At 46.6% G+C, this 20269-nt stretch overlaps 1 protein-coding gene across 5 annotated transcripts in view; it reads left to right on the forward strand.

Moving 5' to 3' along the window:
• The window catches only part of LOC108712511 (cGMP-inhibited 3',5'-cyclic phosphodiesterase A), a 71920-nt gene that overhangs the window by 48222 nt on the left and 3429 nt on the right, over positions 1 to 20269 (forward strand). The window contains exons 2-15 of one of the 5 annotated variants that reach the window (XM_041587835.1): positions 84 to 134; positions 10502 to 10762; positions 11938 to 12092; positions 12383 to 12486; positions 14482 to 14698; positions 14987 to 15069; positions 15385 to 15572; positions 16336 to 16473; positions 16555 to 16666; positions 16805 to 16918; positions 17008 to 17207; positions 17941 to 18144; positions 19188 to 19349; positions 19811 to 20120. In XM_041587835.1, coding sequence (XP_041443769.1) covers positions 84 to 134; positions 10502 to 10762; positions 11938 to 12092; positions 12383 to 12486; positions 14482 to 14698; positions 14987 to 15069; positions 15385 to 15572; positions 16336 to 16473; positions 16555 to 16666; positions 16805 to 16918; positions 17008 to 17207; positions 17941 to 18144; positions 19188 to 19349; positions 19811 to 20120 — 2299 coding nt within the window. Of the gene's footprint in view, positions 1 to 83; positions 135 to 10501; positions 10763 to 11937; positions 12093 to 12379; positions 12487 to 14481; positions 14699 to 14986; positions 15070 to 15384; positions 15573 to 16335; positions 16474 to 16554; positions 16667 to 16804; positions 16919 to 17007; positions 17208 to 17940; positions 18145 to 19187; positions 19350 to 19810; positions 20121 to 20269 lie in introns of all 5 variants that reach the window. The other 4 variants (XM_041587833.1, XM_041587838.1, XM_041587836.1 and 1 more) reach the window with 4 other exon arrangements.

Raw genomic sequence — 20269 nt, forward strand, 5'->3', positions numbered from 1 at the left:
GAGGGCCCCAGCAACTAGGCAGCAGCTGAAATACTTAATTGAAACTCCACTAATGCACAGGTTCTCTCTCTTTCTCTCTGCAGCTAATGGGCCATTCAGAATGGGAACACAAGCACGGATCCAGAGGCTCCCAGGTAGGTCCCTTAATTCTCATTCACTCTTTGTGCGGCCCCCAGGATCCTTGTCAGGGGCCCCAGACAGTGAAGTATAGAGTATAGTGGAGTATAGACATAAAATCGTATATTAACCACAGATTTCCAACCTATTCTGTACCCAACTGTTACTTAACTACAACCCTCTCATGGATTCTTGCAGATTCACAAATGACATTTGGCCCCTAAAGTTGCCTGAAGGGAAGGATTTCATAATTCCCAGCATGCAGTGCAACTCGGCCTTTATATCTAGGGCTGTCAATGTGCTCTGAAATTTCTCTTATATCCACCTTATTCCAACCTCATTAGCAAGACTCATACTGCCCCATGACTTTGGGTGACTCTATTCCTTCACATAATATTATATGTCTAATTAGTTACCTGTGGTTTAGGGGTGACAGCTTGAGCTCCTCATAAAGTGGGGTCCTACTGAGCAGAAGCAGTAGGTGAATGCAATGGAGATAATAGTTATAGGATAGCAAGGTGAAGACGGTAGAACAAGGACAATAGACCAATATGGAGCCTTTAAGGTTGAAGAGGGTAGGACAAGGCTGACATTTATGGCAAGATAGAGACAGTAGAACAAGACAGAAAGAGTAGGGAAAGATGGATACTTTATGCCAGAATGGGGCCTTTAAGGTATTTTTGAGACAGTAGGACAAGATGGAGACAGTAGGGCAAGATGGAGACAGTAGGACAAGATGGAGACAGTAGGACAAGATGGAGACAGTGGGGCAAGATGGAGACAGTAGGACAATATGGAGACAGTAGGGCAAGATGAACAGTAGGACAAGATTGAGATTAATGGCAAGATTAGACAGTTAAACAAGATAGAAACAGTGGGGCAAGATGGAGACAGTAGGGCAAGATGGAGACAGTAGGGTAAGATGGAGACAGTTGCACAAGATGGAGACAGTAGGGCAAGATGGAGTCAGTAGGGTAAGATGAATGCAGTACAACAAGATACAAACAGTAGGGCAAGATGGAAACAGAAGGAGAAGAGGAAGACAGTTGGTCTTGATGAAGACATTAAGACTGAATGGAGACAGTAGAAGATAGAGACAGTAGAGCAAGATGGAGATGGTAGGGCAAAATGGAGACAGTAGGGCAAGATGGAGACAGTATGATAAGATGGAGACAGTAGGACAAGATGGAGAAAGTAGAGCGAGTGGAGTCAGTAGGGCAAGAGGAAGACAGTTGGGCAAGATAGAGATATTAGGACTGAATGGAGACAGTAGGAGAAGATGGAAACTGAAGGGCAGGATGGAAACAGAAGGGTGAGATAGAGACTGTAGGGCAAGATGGAGACAGTAGGACAAGGTGGAGACAGTAGGACAAGATGGAGACAGTAGGACAAGAAGGAGACATTAGGGCGAGATGGAGACAGTAGGACAAGAAGGAGACATTAGGGCGAGATGGAGACAGTAGGGATGAGATGGCAACAGTAGGACAAGATGGAGACAGTAGGACAACATGGAGACAGTAGGACAACATGGAGACAGTAGGACAAGATGGAAACAGTAGGACAAGATGGAGACAGTAGGGCGAGATGGAGACAGTAGGGTGAGATGGAGACAGTAGGGTGAGATGGTGATAGTAGGGTGAGATGGAGACAGCAGAGCAAGAATGAGACAGTAGGCAAGATGCAAATAGTAGATTGAGACAGAACATTATGGTGAGATGGAGCAAGTAGAGCAAGATGAAGACAGTAGGACAAGATGGAGACAGTAGAGCAAGATGGAGACAGTAGGGCAAGAGGGGGACAGTAGGTCAAGACAAAAACAGTAGGGCAAGATGCAGACAGTAGGGGAAGATTGAGATAGTAGAGCAAGATGGAGACTTTAGGGGAAGATTGAGACAGTAGAGCAAGATGGAGACAATAGGGGAAGATTGAGACAGTAGGGCAAGATGCAGACAGTAGGGGAAGATTGAGACAGTAGAGCAAGATGGAGACAGTAGAGCAAGATGGAGACATTAGGGAAAGATGGAGACAGTAGGGCAAGATGGAGACAGTAAGACGTAATATGGGGAGAGTGACCCTTGTTCAGTTGTAGGTAAGTATGACTCCCTGCACCCACTCCCAGGCAAAGTGTGGACAATGGCAAGCAGTGAGTTGATTGTAGCCTGAATAATTAGAATGATTAATTTGAGCAGGTCATGGGACCGTACCCCCTAATTAGATAAAACCAGTTATTTCTCCAACAGAAACTTGAAATGCGCCCAATTTCAGCTCAGAATAATAAATAATGTTGATAAATTCCTCTGTGCCCTGCCGAGACCTCGGCTTCCCTGGGATCCTGTTGTTTGGCATCTGGGGATATTGAGTAATAAACAGGGGCGCACAATGTCCTTGGCAAGAGTACAGCTTGTAAGTTACTGTTTAAGAATTTATCTACAGTTTGATTATCCAACAAGGAGACCTCCAGCCACAGTGCCTGGGGGCCCTCAGTTGCTGGGAGTTGTAGTGCACCTTCCCAGATGTGGCCTATTGAGTGCAGATGTGAGACTGTGCTATTTGCTTGCTGGGGATGAAACAACAGCAATTTGACTTTATTGTTGCTGAATTGGGACGTGTGACATTTTAGGGTTTGGTTCAGCCGAGTGCTTTGTGTTCCCACCCCCAGGCCTCTCCTGATTGGACACTGACTTTGCACGTCTCCCCCCCCCCCCTTAATTTTTGGCCCCTGTCTCAGCTCCGTGTGTGACATTCCAAAACAGTGGGATAACGTCTGACTCACTGCACCTCATTGCTTGATGACAGCGCTGGAAACTGACTTTCCCATGGTTTGTGTGTCCCCAGGGGAGGGGGAAATCTGACAGCGGGGCGTCCCATGCAACTGTCCCTCCAAGGGATTTGTCTGTCCCAGCCTGGACCTATATGACATCATCAGCTTTTATATTATTCGATGTAGACGAATATGATATAACCCCCACATATAACCCCGACATATAACCCCATGTAATCCTGATATGTAACCCCAACATTTAACCCCATGTAATCCCGATATCCCCCCCAACATGGAAAGGAATGGAGAGAATGGAGTGCCTGGGAATTATATACTATAATTCTACATATACAAATATATATATATTCTGCCTATCTCCAGCCTGTGATATATGTATCTTGGAGTGCAGCATAGGCTCTGGGAAAGATGGGGGGCTGTGCCTATATATTATACACTTACATTATGTGCATATATGATATGGGGGTGACAGAGGAAAGATGGGGGGCTGTGTCTATATATTATACACTTACATTATGTGCATATATGATATGGGGGTGACAGAGGAAAGATGGGGGGCTGTGCCTATATATTATACACTTACATTATGTGCATATATGATATGGGGGTGACAGAGGAAAGATGGGGGGCTGTGCCTATATATTATACACTTACATTATGTGCATATATGATATGGGGGTGACAGAGGAAAGATGGGGGGCTGTGCCTATATATTATACACTTACATTATGTGCATATATGATATGGGGGTGACAGAGGAAAGATGGGGGGCTGTGCCTATATATTATACACTTACATTATGTGCATATATGATATGGGGGTGACAGAGTGAAGATGGGGGGCTGTGCCTATATATTATACACTTACATTATGTGCATATATGATATGGGGGTGACAGAGTGAAGATGGGGGGCTGTGCCTATATATTATACACTTACATTATGTGCATATATGATATGGGGGTGACAGAGGAAAGATGGGAGTATATCTGTGCCTATATATTATACACTTACATTATGTGCATATATGATATGGGGGTGACAGAGGAAAGATGGGGGGCTGTGCCTATATATTATACACTTACATTATGTGCATATATGATATGGGGTGTAAGTGGACGGGAAAGATGGGGGGTGGGGAGTGGAGCCTGAGACTGGCCAATGTAAAGTAGCCATATAACATAAGGATAAAATACATTGCCCAGTCTCAGGCTCCAGGATCAGAGGGATCAGGTAGGGATTTTGGAGCCCTAGTGACTCCCCTGTCCCTTTTCATCCCCTAAATGACATGCAGGATGGGGAGAGGGGCACAAGGCCACTGTTATGTTAGAATAATTGAGGGAGTGGGGCCTCCTGTTCCCATTCAGGGCCAGAACTCTGCACTTTACCCCCTAGTTCCTAAGCAACACTTACTCCAAGATTAAACGCTTCCTGCGCTGCACCTCTCTATGCGACTCACTGACAGTCCCGGAGCTTCTCCTCTGCACTTTCATTTGCCCTTCTTGTCTCTGGGCTCCGAACAAGCTGATCTGCAGGGACTGTTCTGTGGGGATGAGACTGAATCCCTAGAAAATCCCTGGGATAGAGAGAAGGATGAAGAGAAGGAGAGAAACTTTCCCTTTTATTGATGAGGTAACATTCTATCTCTATCATTCTACCCCAATGGGAATAATGTCTGTGTGACTGTGGGATAGCAGGTATAGTAGGGAGAGATGTGTCTATAGTAACAGTGGATAATAGTCTCTGGGAAGGGAGTGTGACTGTGGGATAGCAGGTATAGTAGGGAGAGATGGTGTCTATAGTAACAGTGGGATAATAGTCTCTGGGAAGGGAGTGTGACTGTGGGATAGCAGGTATAGTAGGGAGAGATGGTGTCTATAGTAACAGTGGATAATAGTCTCTGGGAAGGGAGTGTGACTGTGGGATAGCAGGTATAGTAGGGAGAGATGTGTCTATAGTAACAGTGGATAATAGTCTCTGGGAAGGGAGTGTGACTGTGGGATAGCAGGTATAGTAGGGAGAGATGTGTCTATAGTAACAGTGGATAATAGTCTCTGGGAAGGGAGTGTGACTGTGGGATAGCAGGTATAGTAGGGAGAGATGGTGCCTATAGTAACAGTGGATAATAGTCTCTGGGAAGGGAGTGTGACTGTGGGATAGCAGGTATAGTAGGGAGAGATGTGTCTATAGTAACAGTGGATAATAGTCTCTGGGAAGGGAGTGTGACTGTGGGATAGCAGGTATAGTAGGGAGAGATGTGTCTATAGTAACAGTGGATAATAGTCTCTGGGAAGGGAGTGTGACTGTGGGATAGCAGGTATAGTAGGGAGAGATGTGTCTATAGTAACAGTGGATAATAGTCTCTGGGAAGGGAGTGTGACTGTGGGATAGCAGGTATAGTAGGGAGAGATGGTGCCTATAGTAACAGTGGATAATAGTCTCTGGGAAGGGAGTGTGACTGTGGGATAGCAGGTATAGTAGGGAGAGATGGTGCCTATAGTAACAGTGGATAATAGTCTCTGGGAAGGGAGTGTGACTGTGGGATAGCAGGTATAGTAGGGAGAGATGTGCCTATAGTAACAGTGGGATAATAGTCTCTGGGAAGGGAGTGTGACTTTGGGATAGCAGGTATAGTAGGGAGAGATGTGCCTATAGTAACAGTGGATAATAGTCTCTGGGAAGGGAGTGTGACTGTGGGATAGCAGGTATAGTAGGGAGAGCTGGTGCCTATAGTAACAGTGGATAATAGTCTCTGGGAAGGGAGTGTAACTGTGGGATAGCAGGTATAGTAGGGAGAGATGGTGCCTATAGTAACAGTGGATAATAGTCTCTGGGAAGGGAGTGTGACTGTGGGATAGCAGGTATAGTAGGGAGAGATGGTGCCTATAGTAACAGTTACTTGTGGCCAAGAGAAGGAAAGAGAGAAGAGCCGGATTGAGTGCAGAATAATTCGAGCTGAGCCGAGTGAACCATTGGAGGCCAATAAACTCTGGGGTCGCAGGACAGATATACTGGGCTACTGGGCTACTGGACTGATATCCCGGCTGTTAAATGGAGCAGGTTCTGCAGGATCCCAATTAATCCTCAGAAGATTGTGCGGAATCATGGGAACAGCTGGGAGTTGCTGGGAATTATAATTGCTGGCCAGTGAATCAGGGCTAATACCCCACAGCAGATCCTTACTAGAGGTTATTGGGGCCTCCATCCAGAGCCGTATGTTCCTGGAGGTCATGATGGAAGGGTTCCCCAAAATACGCACTTTCCCTTGGGCTTTATGGAGCTCATTAGATTGCTCGTTACACAGGGACATCTGCAACTAATTAATTAGAGCCTGGAAGGAATTCCCATTCCCAATCCGGGTGCAATGAGATCTTTTTTATAGGGAGACGTACTGGGGTTAATGTGGCCCCCAAGGCGTTACTGCACTCCCCTTATTTTATTTATTAGGACTGCCCCCATTAAAGAAAGGGTTAATACTATATTTTCATTGTAGGGTCGTTATGGTTGCCATGGGGCTTTCCCATGTGGCCCAGGACTCTCAGGGTAAGTAAGGAGTTAATGCCCTACTTGCCTTTACCCAGGGGGTCCCATGTGTGACAGCGGGGGGGGGTTCCTGCAGTGGAGGAGTTTGTTCATTAGATGAAGTGGAAGCGACTCCTGAATGAGGAGCGGGGGGTTCCTAATGAGACCCCCACAGAAAGCTTTTATGTCCGTGAGTAAAACTGACAGTTTCTCTGCGTTTGTGACGTCAGCGCAGGTGCCAGATGGAGTCTCAGTGGCTCGGGGGGGGGGGGGGGTCAGGAGGTTTTTATTAATAAGCCCACGTGACCCCCTGATTTGCATTTCCAGCAGCTTTCTGCTGTCCCCAATCCTTACGTGCCTCTGCGGGGGTTGATGAGGGCTAGAACTGTTGAATTCAAATGGGGGGTCACTGACCCCAGCAGCCAACGAGACTCCAAATTCCATGTTATTTTTTCTTTTTATCACTTTCTATGAAACCCGTCTCCTAATCATATCACAAGCTCTCCAGTGCCTGGTTGCTAGGATAAGCCGCACCCTAGCAACCAGATAGCTGCAGAAATCATAAACAAGGGAGCGGCTGAGCAAAAAGTTAAATAATTTAAAAACCAAAAATTAAAGAAATGAGGACCAATTGCAAATAAAACTCACTAGATCCTACCAGAAGTGTCTGCCGTCTCATTAGATGGGGTAAGAGCTCCATCTGTTGGCAGAAGAGCTGACAGCACAGGCTTTGCTCAATGGAGGAGCAGATTTGTTCAGGGCCGCAGTGAAATCCAGTAATAAAACATGTAGGGGCCCCAGTGCTGCCCAATAGCAGTGATTTCATGAGATTTAAAGGGGAAATCCTCTTTTTATTTAATGGGCTTCTTCCTGTAACCCCCAAGCCATTAGTTTAGTGACTGTAGTTACTCACACTCTCTACAGTAATTGTGACATCACTTTTGGTTTCATTTCTATCAGAGAGGGAGGAAAAGCTGGGGTGCAATGTCACCTCCTTTCTTACCATCAGAGCAGTGACCCCCAAACTGTGCAGCAATGGCCGGGGGAGCAGTTAGTGGGGGGCTCTCCTAGATACATGGGGCAGCCCAGCTTGTAGGACAGTTAGGGCTCGCTTTGGGGTCAATGTTTATTTGCTCACATAGATATTATTGTGGCTCATATGAGCTAAGGGGGGGGGGGCTGAGCAGAGGTTGAACCCTCAATGGCAGTCACTGGTTTAGCAGGAGGAAATGCTGTGTATTTGGTCAGTGTGATGTCACTTCCTTTCCTGTAGCTGATGGTTGGCAAGAATAAATGACATCACTGTGACATCATTTCCAGTTCCATATTTTGCCTCCAGACTGATCTAAACATGTGACAATTCCCTGAGTCTCAGAACAGGCTCATCGGACCCAAGCCACCCCCTGCTGAGCTCTAGATTTGGGCACATTTCGGCTCTTGTTGGCAACCCCATGATGTAACTGACGTTGCTTTGCTGAGGCCCCTCCCCCCACACTGTGAGAGAGAATGGGTGGGATCTGAAGAAGGTTTGGTTTCATCCACATCTTCTCAACCTTCTTCCTATGGTTCTCCTTTGGGTTGGGCCTGGAGCTCTTGGTGGATATTGAGACTGATGGATTGATTGACTGATTGGACGGCTGCTTCTGCCCCACCTACAATTCCGTTAGACTGGAATAAAGACTTGGACAGTCCCATTACCAGATGGTTCTGGGCCATTTCTCTCCCCCTCAAAGCGTTTGGGTAAAGCCACACTGGTCCTGGTTCTGATCATTTCAACTTCTCAATGACACTTGGGCTGACACTTTATCCAAAGTCTTCCTGGGGGTCAGAGCCAAGTCTCAGCTTGCCCCCCCCCCCTTTCTGATCCGTATTTGCCTTGGACTGAACCGAACCAAAAATGTGCACTTTTGTGTTACAGAAATCTCTCAGTTCTTAATAAAGTTCTTTTTCTGGTTTTTGGCTGCGGTTGTACTTCTGCCCCTATAAAGTCCTTTGCCATAAAGTGAGGACAAGCTGCTGTAACTGAGCACTGGGGCGTGGCTACAAGTCACATGCTTAGCGGAATGCAAACAGAACAAGAGATACAATAGGGCCACAGCGGGGGCCACTCTCTTTCACTCTTGGATTGAAGTAACTGCAGCAGCACTCTGTTCTGTGATAAATGATATTTATTCGTGCATCAGCAACGTTTCGAGCTATACCAGCTCTTTATCAAGCCAAACAATGTGTATAACAAACGTGTATAAATAGGTGATTGCTAAGTGATTCTGGGGAGTGGTTACCAATTAGTAATTCACTCCCCTTAACGAGACTCATTTCCCAGCAGTCTCGGTTAAACATAGTAAAAAACTGTGTAAAATCTGTGTTTAAAATCCTTCTTGTGTTGCTCATAAAGCATCCATAGGTGATCAGAGTCCATAGTGTGTCCATCCGTGATAAAAGTCCATGATCCATCAAGTGTTATAAATATTATATAAATTAGTATAAAAATTTTTGAAAAAATTTTTGTTAAAGTTCAGTGAGATCAATAAAACATGTGTGTCTATAGTGTAGTCCTTAATAACAAGTATCATGACATTTAAAAACATTCTTTCTTGGACTCACATATTACGTTCTGTTACTGGAATTCTGGATGTCAACCTTTATCAGGACACCAGTACTTCCAAGGCTAGAAACATAAAAGAATGCATAATTTTGAGTTTAAATGTTAAAATATAACAAATTGCTTAATAATTGTAACTATGTCTATTCAATAGAAACCTTTTATATTACATAAATTTGTCTTGTTATACTGTCCGCACGAACCTATAACTAAGAAACACCATTTCAAATAAATACTTCGGGAGTGTATTCTCTATTTAGTCCCCCTGGGGTCAACGTTCCCAATTTTAATATCCATTTCATTTCCTTTTTCTTTAATAACTGTATTCTGTTTCCACCACGTCTCAGAGGGCCCACACTGTCTATCACTCGATATCTTAGTTGGCTCACTGTGTGTCTGGCTTCTGCAAAATGTGCCGGTATCGGTAGATGTATATACTGACATCTAATATTGGACTTGTGCTGCTTAATCCGATCCTTGACTTTTTGTGTAGTCTCACCCACATACGCCAATCCACATGGGCACTTAATTAGATACACAACAAATGTGGAATCACATGTGTAAAAATTGTTAATCCTGATTGATTTCCCTGTATGTGGGTGTGTGAAATTGGCCCCTTTTGTAATATTATTACAATTGGCACAATTTAGGCATGGGAATGTTCCCATTTTGGGAGTTCCCAAAAACCTTTGTGCCAAATCACCAAACAGTGATTGGTGTGAGTGTGGCTCTTTACCTTTGAATTGTACTCTCTTTCACTCTGTCCCCTTTATTATTATTATTATTGCATGGGGGGGGTGATACTTGGACAGGGGCCACATTCATGTATTTTTAACTTGGATGTCCGGTACATATGGAAAGACTCCTCTGGGAGACAAATGTCTGTGCTGAGAGTAGGGGGTCACTGACCCCTCTTGTGGTTAGACTTGAGGGGGTCACAGGAAGGACAGAGACCCAGGTTGGACCCCCAGGATATTTATGGGGGCGACTAAAAGGGGGGAGGGGGGATATGCACTTTTATACCCGGGGAGAGAAACGGTCCCCCCACAGCTCAGTCCCATCACTCACTGCTGGGGGGCAGATTTGGGGTGAATTCAGCGGGGGGAAAGAATTTCTCAGCTAATTACCCCACTGCCTCCTGCATTAACCCTTTACTGACCACTGCTGACAGAGACCTGCCTCTCCTGGTGCCCAGGGTTTAACCCATTATTATTATTATTATTTTATTTGGGAACTGGCAGTTGCGACGTCTCACCAGTGCATTATGGGGGGCACAATGGTGCATGACACCAAGCCTATGGCATAAGGGACCCCTGCCTGTTATTATGGGGCTTATTCTTGCCATTATTAAACATGGGGGGATTGGTCTCTCGTTACTGTATACAGTGGGGCAATAACCACAAGGAAGGGTGATTAATGGAAATCTGTGCCCCTTCCAGTGCCGACCCCCGGCCCTAATCCTGTGCCGTTGGTCTCTTTCAGTCTTCGGGGACCAGTATCACTGTAGACATCGCTGTTATGGGGGAAGCTCACGGGCTCATCACAGATCTTCTAGCCGACCCCTCGTTACCCCCCCACGTGTGCACTTCTCTACGGGCCGTCAGTAACCTGCTCAGCACCCAACTCACCTTCCAGCCCATCCACAAGCCCAGGCTCAGCCCAGTCGTCTCCTTCAATGACAACTACACGTGTTCTGACTCCGAGGAAGGGTCTGAGAAAGGAGAGAAGATGACTATACCCAAGGTAAGTGGCACAACATCACGTAATGCCAATGGGCACATGGAACCCAACAGGAGCTGCCATAGGGTTTCCCTTACACAGTGAAGTACTTGATATTACCACTGGCACTTAGATGCCATTCAGTACCAGTTAGATGCAATTCAGTACCCGTTAGATACCATTCAGTGCCAGTAAGATGCCACTCAGTGCCACTTAGATGTCATTCAGTACTAATTATATGCCATTAAGTACCACTTAGATGCCATTCAGTACCAGTTAGATGCCATTCAGTGCCACATAGATGCCATTAAGTACCAGTTAGATGCCATTCAGTCCCACTTAGATGCCATTCAGTACCAGTTAGATGCCATTCAGTGCCAGCCAGATGCAATTCAGTACCAGTTAGATGCCATTAAGTACCAGTTAGATGCCATTCAGTGCCAGCCAGATGCAATTCAGTACCAGTTAGGTGCCATTCAGTGCCAGTTAGATGCCATTAAGTACCAGTTAGATGCAATTCAGTACCAGTTAGATGCAATTCAGTACCCGTTAGATACCATTCAGTGCCAGTAAGATGCCACTCAGTGCCACTTAGATGTCATTCAGTACTAATTATATGCCATTAAGTACCACTTAGATGCCATTCAGTGCCAGCCAGATGCAATTCAGTGCCAGTTAGATGCATTAAGTACCAGTTAGATGCCATTCAGTACCAGTTAGATGCCATCCAGTGCCAGCCAGATGCAATTCAGTACCAGTTAGATGCCATTCAGTGCCAGTTAGATGCCATTAAGTACCAGTTAGATGCCATCCAGTGCCAGCCAGATGCAATTCAGTACCAGTTAGATGCCATTCAGTGCCAGTTAGATGCCATTAAGTACCAGTTAGATGCCATTCAGTGCCAGCCAGATGCAATTCAGTACCAGTTAGATGCCATTCAGTACCAGTTAGATGCAATTCAGTGCCACTTAGATGCCATTCAGTGCCATTTAGAGATGCAATTCAGTGCCACTTAGATGCCATTCAATACCACTTAAATGCCATTCAGTGCCAGCCAGATGCAATTCAGTGCCATTTAGATGCCATTCAGTACCACTTAGATGCCATTCAGTGCCAGTTAGATGCCATTCAGTGCCATTTAGAGATGCTATTCAGTGTCCGCCTCAATCTACAGATGAAATCTCTCTCACTGCTTCTAGCGCTTACGGAGAAGTCTTCCGACCGGCTTATTGCGGAGAGTCTCGTCCACATGGACAACGACGACGTCTGCCACCGGAATGCCCACCCTGGAACCTGCCCCGGTGAGGAGGGACCGCAGTGGCAGCATCAAACCCCTAGACCCGTCATTATCAAGGTGATTCCTGGCGCAGGGGTAAAGGGTGTGTGACCCAAACTCCTTGTTCTTCTTGGTGTTCAGGGGTGCACAGATAATACTGAGACTTACGCACTGGGGCATTTGGTGCAATGGGGTGCAACTAGATGGTGCGAGCGATATAACATAGGGTTCCTGAACATTATAGGGGTGTTTGGTGATTCTGTTTTAGGAGGAATTGTTGCCCCATTACCAGAGGGAGTAGGTCACTCAGTGGCAGTGGGGTTGATTCTCTGCTAATAACAAATCTCCCTCTTATTTTTTGGCAGCAGTAACCCCGACTCCTGGCACAACTCCCTGTTGCTGAAAAGTCGCCCCTTCTCTCCGTCTCTTGTCATTTCTAACACAAACCATGTGAATCCAAAAAGGAGGCAGGGTAAGGAAAATTCTGTTCCCCTACTGGGTCCAGTTCCCTAAGCTCATAACAAGGTTACAGATATATAGAAACATTGGGGTGTCACCCTGCTATAGTTCCAGGGGTACCCAGGGTACAAATAAACACTCACCCCAAATCTCCCCCTAACTGACCTTCAGACTGGGCCCCCTTAGCTCATAACAAGGTTACAGATATATAGAAACATTGGGGTGTCACCCTGCTATAGTTCCAGGGGTACCCAGGGTACAAATAATCACTCACCCCAAATCTCCCCCTAACTAACCTTCAGACTGGGCCCCCTTAGCTCATAACAAGGTTACAGATATATAGAAACATTGGGGTGTCCCCCTGCTATAGTTCCAGGGGTACCCAGGGTACAAATAAGCACTCACCCCAAATCTCCTTCTAACTGGCCTTCAGGCTGGGCCCCCTTAGCTCATAACAAGGTTACAGATATATAGAAACATTGGGGTGTCACCCTGCTATAGTTCCAGGGGTACCCAGGGTACAAATAAACACTCACCCCAAATCTCCCCCTAACTGACCTTCAGACTGGGCCCCCTTAGCTCATAACAAGGTTAGAGATATATAGAAACATTGGGGTAACAGTCACCCTGCTATAGTTCCAGGGGTACCCAGGGTATAAATAAGCACTCACCCCAAATCTCCCCCTAACTGACCTTCAGACTGGGCCCCCTTAGCTCATAACAAGGTTACAGATATATAGAAACATTGGGGTGTCACCCTGCTATAGTTCCAGGGGTACCCAGGGTACAAATAAGCACTCACCCCAAATCTCCCCCTAACTGACCTTCAGACTGGGCCCCCTTAGCTCATAACAAGGTTACAGATATATAGAAACATTGGGGTGTCACCCTGCTATAGTTCCAGGGGTACCCAGGGTACAAATAAACACTCACCCCAAATCTCCCCCTAACTGACCTTCAGACTGGGCCCCCTTAGCTCATAACAAGGTTAGAGATCTATAGAAACATTGGGGTAACAGTCACCCTGCTATAGTTCCAGGGGTACCCAGGGTACAAATAAGCACTCACCCCAAATCTCCCCCTAACTGACCTTCAGACTGGGCCCCCTTAGCTCATAACAAGGTTACAGATCTATAGAAACATTGGGGTAACAGTCACCCTGCTATAGTTCCAGGGGTACCCAGGGTACAAATAAGCACTCACCCCAAATCTCCCCCTAACTGACCTTCAGACTGGGCCCCCTTAGCTCATAACAAGGTTACAGATATATAGAAACATTGGGGGTAACAGTCACCCTGCTATAGTTCCAGGGGTACCCAGGGTACAAATAAACACTCACCCCAAATCTCCCCCTAACTGACCTTCAGACTGGGCCCCCTTAGCTCATAACAAGGTTACAGATATAAAGAAACATTGGGGTGTCACCCTGCTATAGTTCCAGGGGTACCCAGGGTACAAATAAGCACTCACCCCAAATCTCCCCCTAACTGACCTTCAGACTGGGCCCCCTTAGCTCATAACAAGGTTACAGATATATAGAAACATTGGGGTGTCACCCTGCTATAGTTCCAGGGGTACCCAGGGCACAAATAAACACTCACCCCAAATCTCCCCCTAACTGACCTTCAGACTGGGCCCCCTTAGCTCATAACAAGGTTACAGATATATAGAAACATTGGGGTGTCACCCTGCTATAGTTCCAGGGGTACCCAGGGTACAAATAATCACTCACCCCAAATCTCCTCCTAACTGACCTTCAGACTGGGCCCCCTTAGCTCATAACAAGGATGTATCTGGCATAATTCCAAGAATATGTAGGGGAGTAAATAAATGTTCACCCCAAATCACACGTTGACCTTTTAGTGGGGCTTTGAGGGGTGTCTAGGAGAGCAAATAGACATTATAATTGGCTGCTGCAGCCTCAGTCCCAGGGATTAGAAGTGACCGTGCCCAGGGGGTGGCGCTACTCCTCGGAATGACAGTTGTACCATTTGCTGCTTTATTGAAGGTATCCCTCCCAACATTTCCCCCCTCACGTCTCCGTGCCAGTCTCCAATCCAGGGCACGCCGGCCGCCAGCCCTACGGTTAAAACGGTGCCGGTGCAGTTCTCTGATTGTTCTGAGCTGAACCGACTGGGACCCAATCCCCATAAGGTACTGACTTCATCCAAGAGTGCGCCGGAGATTCCCGAACCATTCCAGGGTCCCACCCTTGTGTGCACTAGGTAAGGGTTCCATTGCACTGCATTGCTTGGTTCCATTCTCCCTTCCAGTGCAAGAATACAGGAGATCAAAGCAGTCTCTTTTGTATACTGTGTGTTTCTCTCTATTGCCCCCTACAGGTGCCCCCTGGTCTTGTCTATGTAACCACTCCCCTCTGTGTCCCAGTGCTCCCACCCCCAATGCTTCCTGAGCTGTCAGTCATACTGATTGGGGAGGAGCTTATTACCGTGGCTAATTAATATGCAAATATCAGCACCAATGTGTAACAGGAAGTATAATTTGCGTTGCAGCTGTGGGCGGTCCTACAGTCTTGTGAATCCCAGTGATGGCGCATTGGATCCCAGCGAGGTGCCGCATTCCCAGCACAGAACAGGTAATTTGGTACTTCTGCCCTTGCCGTGGGCAATTGTTCCTTGTATTTGTAGCAAGTGGGGTGCAGAGGGTGGGGTATATAATGTGCTCACCTCTCCTGTATGAGAAAATATACTGTGTACTCTATATTGGGCTATTCATTAACATTTGAGATTGTGACCAACTGCAAGTTGCCATTGAACCCCTCATCTCCATTGTACGGAAGCTCTGCTCACGTCTCTGCTCACGTCTCTGCTCTGCTTGCTGAGTCTCTCCCCTTCCCATTCACACGGTGTCAGTTTAGATGTGACAATTAGTAGTTGGGTTTGTGTTCTAGATGATCCAACTCACACAACTTCTGACTACGACAGCACCCACGAAACCAACAACAGCGACAGCAGCGACATCCTTCAGAACGACGACGAGGGAGATTGCGCCAAGGATCTAACGGCGTCCAGAAAAAGCTCAGATTCAACGTCGTTCCAACCCGAAGCCATCGCCCTCCACCCATTGATACACTCGGAGGCAAGTAACCTCCCATCTATTGGTCGTTATGAACTTAGTGACTTCAGGAATGCGGTAGAGACATATAGAATGTGCCAGTACATTGGACTCCTAATTTCTCAAATAATAAAGCCCCTCTAACTCTCCCCCCTCAGCATCTGTCTCTCTACATTCTCTCTTCATGCAGGAGTTGGAGTCAGATTTTGATTGACAGGTAGGTCTAATAAAGCCTTTGGGGGAACTAATTGGCGTAGAAGATATATTAGCACTCTTTTAAAATCACCGCAAATCCTGTCTCTCTACATGCAGGAATTGTGCCGGAGTTATTTTGTTAGATTTTTATTTTTGTGCTGGAATCAGTTATTTGAGTGAGATCTAATACATCTGCTAGGAAAGGGAGCCCCCCGAGAAGATATATAATGGTGGCCATAGACACAAAGATCCGCTCATTTGGCGACATCGCCAAATGAGCGGATCTTTCCCCGATATGCCATTAACGAGCATGGCTATATCGAGGGTAATCTGAACGTTCGGGCGTACGGCCGAACGATCAGATTACGATGCGCAATGGGCTCCGGCGGAATCGGTCGGGTCAAACTCAAACTTGTCTGATCGACCAAAAGATCGATCTCCGCCGGACAGAAGACGTCGGCACTCTCCACGCACGATAGGATCTGTGCGTCTATGGCCGGCTTAAGATCTAATTATCAATTAAAATCTGACTCCGACTCTGACATTTTTGTGATAGTTGCCCCTTTAATGTTTCCCATTGTTTGTTTCACAGGAAAAAGCCATTGTGGCTCCGGAACCTCTACTCATGGAAGATCTAGATCCACTCATGGGAGAGATCAACAACTGGAACTTTCCCATCTTTGACTTAGTGGAGAAGACGGGGCAGAAATGTGGCCGAATTCTCAGTCAGGTGAGTAGGGGCCGGGGGCAATAGGGCATGTGGGGGCCTGTGTGTATCATGTGCTTATTTGGACCCTCCCGTGTCCTGTAGGTGTCGTACCGACTCTTCGAGGATATGGGTCTGTTGGAAACATTTAAGATCCCGTTGAGAGAATTCATGAACTATTTCCATGCGCTGGAGAGCGGATACCGGGATATTCCATGTAAGTACCCCCCCATGTGATGTGGGCAACCCTGTGCCAACAGCTGGAAGTCCATTCCCTCGCCACTGTGCCAGTGTGGGAGTGGTCATTATGTGGTGGCCCCGCCCCTCATTGGTCTCTTCTGCTTTGTGTGTCCAGATCACAATCGGATTCACGCTACAGACGTGTTACACGCGGTGTGGTACCTCAGTACTCAGGCCATCCCGGGGCTCCACAATGCAGTCAGTGAGCAGGGTTCAGCCAGTGACTCAGGTATGTGCCCCTCAGGGATCTAATGTCCCAAAGAGCTGACATTCTAAACGCGCGCACGTGTATTGTGATTACTGTGTATCCTCCCCCAGACTCCGACAGCGGAATCACTCACGGCCACATGGGCTACGTCTTCTCCAAGATGTACAATCCTTCTGATGATACATACGGGTGTCTGTCCGGGAACATTCCCTCTCTGGAGCTCATGGCCCTGTATGTGGCTGCGGCGATGCACGACTACGATCATCCGGGGAGAACCAACGCATTTCTAGTTGCCACTAACGCACCCCAGGTACCGCCCCTAGTTACACACAGTGTGTTATACCTGTTACTCACCTACTCACCTCTCCTGGGCTACATACTGACCAATCAGAGAAGCCCATCCAATCAGCACAAGTATTGCCTTATTGCAGCTTTTCCCTTTAGCTGCCAATCTTCTGATCACCTGACAGGAAATAATGCAGGTTCCAAATGAATCAGGAAGTGGGGGGTCCTAAATGGTATAACCTGGGTCATACCAATATATGTGTGAGTAGGGAGAGTCTAAATGATATAACCTGGGTATACCACTTTATGTATGAGTAGGGGGGATTCTACTTGATATAACCTGGGGCATACCACTATATGTGTGAGTAGGGGGGAGTCTAAATGATATAACCTGGGGCATACCACTATATGAATGAGTAGGGGGGATTCTACTTGATATAACCTGGGGCATACCACTATATGTGTGAGTAGGGGGGAGTCTACTTGATATAACCTGGGGCATACCACTATATGTGTGAGTAGGGGGGAGTCTAAATGATATAACCTGGGCATACCACTATATGTGTGAGTAGGGGGGAGTCTAAATGATATAACCTGGGCATACCACTATATGTGTGAGTAGGGGGGAGTCTAAATGGTATAACCTGGGCATACCACTATATGTATGAGTAGGGGGGATTCTACTTGATATAACCTGGGGCATACCAATATATGTGAGAGTAGCAATGAGTACCATTATATGTGTCCTGTTTTTGTAGGCAGTCCTGTACAATGACCGCTCTGTTCTGGAGAACCATCACGCAGCTGCTGCCTGGAATCTGTTCCTGTCGAGGCCTGAGTACAATTTCTTAGTAAATCTGGACCACATGGAATTCAAGCGGTTTCGCTTTCTAGTGATTGAAGCCATCTTGGCCACAGACCTGAAAAAGCACTTTGATTTTCTGGCAGAATTCAATGCCAAAGTAAGAATTTGTAGCAACAGGGGTCCAACTGGTTGCCCTTCCCTGTAGGGGATGCTGGGAATTACAACTAGGCAGCTGCATGTGGTACATTCCTGAAATAGACGAGCTTGTAACATGGCACTCGGTTCTAATTATCGAAATTGTGTACACAGTCACTACACGTGTTAGAAGTGAATAAACTGGAGGGCCACACACTGTTGAACTCTTTCTTCACAGCCACCAGAACTAATTGAATACTATAAAACAGAACCAGGCTTCCATGGGCTGCTGAACCCCGGCCTACTACTTTCCTGCCTCTTCCTTCAGGTCAGGGGTGCTGTACCCTACAGACGTTTAGCACAGGGTCCAGACTTGCGTTCAAGGTAGTTCCCTCTACTACTGGGTCCCATATATGGTGAGGCCCCACTCTATCTCCTTGTTGAGCCTCAACTGCTCATCTAACTGGCCTACCACTAACTCTCACCACCTACAGTGAGCCCAACAAATATAACCTAGCACTCTACCCTATTCACTCCCCTCGCTACCTCAGGTGCCCTGGCATCTTCCGACTTCTCACCAGCCAAAGAGAGAGAGAGAGAGAAAGACTTTTTAGGGACATATCCTACAAATGTCACCGTGGAGAACCTGCTGTAGAACCTCTCAGGGGGATCCTACCCAACAGCACCATCTAGTGACTGGAACCAAAATAATAATATTTACACAAATAACCAATTTCTACTCTGTACCAGCTGCACTCTCAGAGGGAAACTATAGGCAGGGTCACCTAACTAAGATGTTTGTCAGTAACCTCTGTGTTGGGTGACTAAAAAATGGGGTGGGGGGCACAACTCAAAAGTGACCTGTGTGCTATTAACTTTTTAGGAATAGAAATGTGATGATAACAAAATCACTTGGGTTTGGGGGTGCACCTCAACTTAGATAAAGAGCTTTTAAACAAACTTCAAGTTTCTGGGCTACAATGGAACCACTATTGGACCATACTATTTGCAGGGGGGATGCACTACTGGCTAGATTTACCCTAACTCATCTCTCTCTCTTATCAGGTGAATGAGGAGGTGGGTCCAGGAATTGACTGGTCCAATGAGAATGACCGTCTGCTGGTTTGCCAGATGTGCATTAAGTTAGCCGATATCAATGGGCCGGCCAAGTGCAAAGATCTGCATCTCAAGTGGACAGAAGGAATCGTCAATGAGTTTTATGAACAGGTCAGTGGACCTGTTGGAACCAAACTAATTATCCTGGAACTGTATTGGATTGTGTTGCTTTGACATAAATGCTAGTTGTGACTGGGTGGGGCATTGATGGGAGGGGCTTTGTACCAATTGTTTTTGGGGACACAGCAAAAGAATTTGCTGAAAATACACTAAACTGAAGGGTGAATCTTCTAAGGGTAAAACCTGGTAATCCAGTGTCCCCCACTAAGATCAATGAAATTAGCAAACCCCGTCCCTGAGGGGTTTCCATTAAAGTCTAAGGTCCTCCTTCAACAACTGACCCCACCAGCCTATGAGCAGAAAGTACCTACCTAGGTTGAGGAACCTGGTGAAGCTAAAGGAGATGGGCTCTGGTTTCATGCTAGGTTGACCTCTTAGAGACAGCGAGTGGAGGCCTTGCCATCCAAGTGAATTTCTTCTTAGATAGATGTTGTGTTTCACCCTCTGTGTAGGGCGACGAGGAATCCAGCCTTGGGCTTCCCATAAGCCCCTTTATGGATCGCTCAGCCCCCCAACTTGCCAAACTACAGGAATCTTTCATAACTCACATAGTGGGACCCCTGTGCCATTCCTACGACTCAGCCGGACTGATTCCCGGGAAATGGCTGGACGAGAGCGACGATTCTGAAGACACAGATGATCAGGAAGATGAAGACACCACCGAGGAAGAGTCGTCTGAACCCTCAGAGTCTTTAGCAAGTATGTCATCTCAGATCTTCTGTTGTTTGAAAGATGCCTTATGGGGGAGTAATTCAGGGAAGGGTAAGGAAACAATATTACGTTACCCTCTTATACCTTGCTCATTATTTCAGCCCCTGACTAATGATTTGCTAACCATTAACTCTACTCTATAGGCCAACAATTACACCAGTCACCATAATGTTCTCATGCATTTCTTTCTTACCCCCATG

The sequence above is a fragment of the Xenopus laevis genome, chromosome 3S, assembly GCF_017654675.1.
Source record: "Xenopus laevis strain J_2021 chromosome 3S, Xenopus_laevis_v10.1, whole genome shotgun sequence".
Classification (NCBI taxonomy): Eukaryota; Metazoa; Chordata; class Amphibia; order Anura; family Pipidae; genus Xenopus; species Xenopus laevis.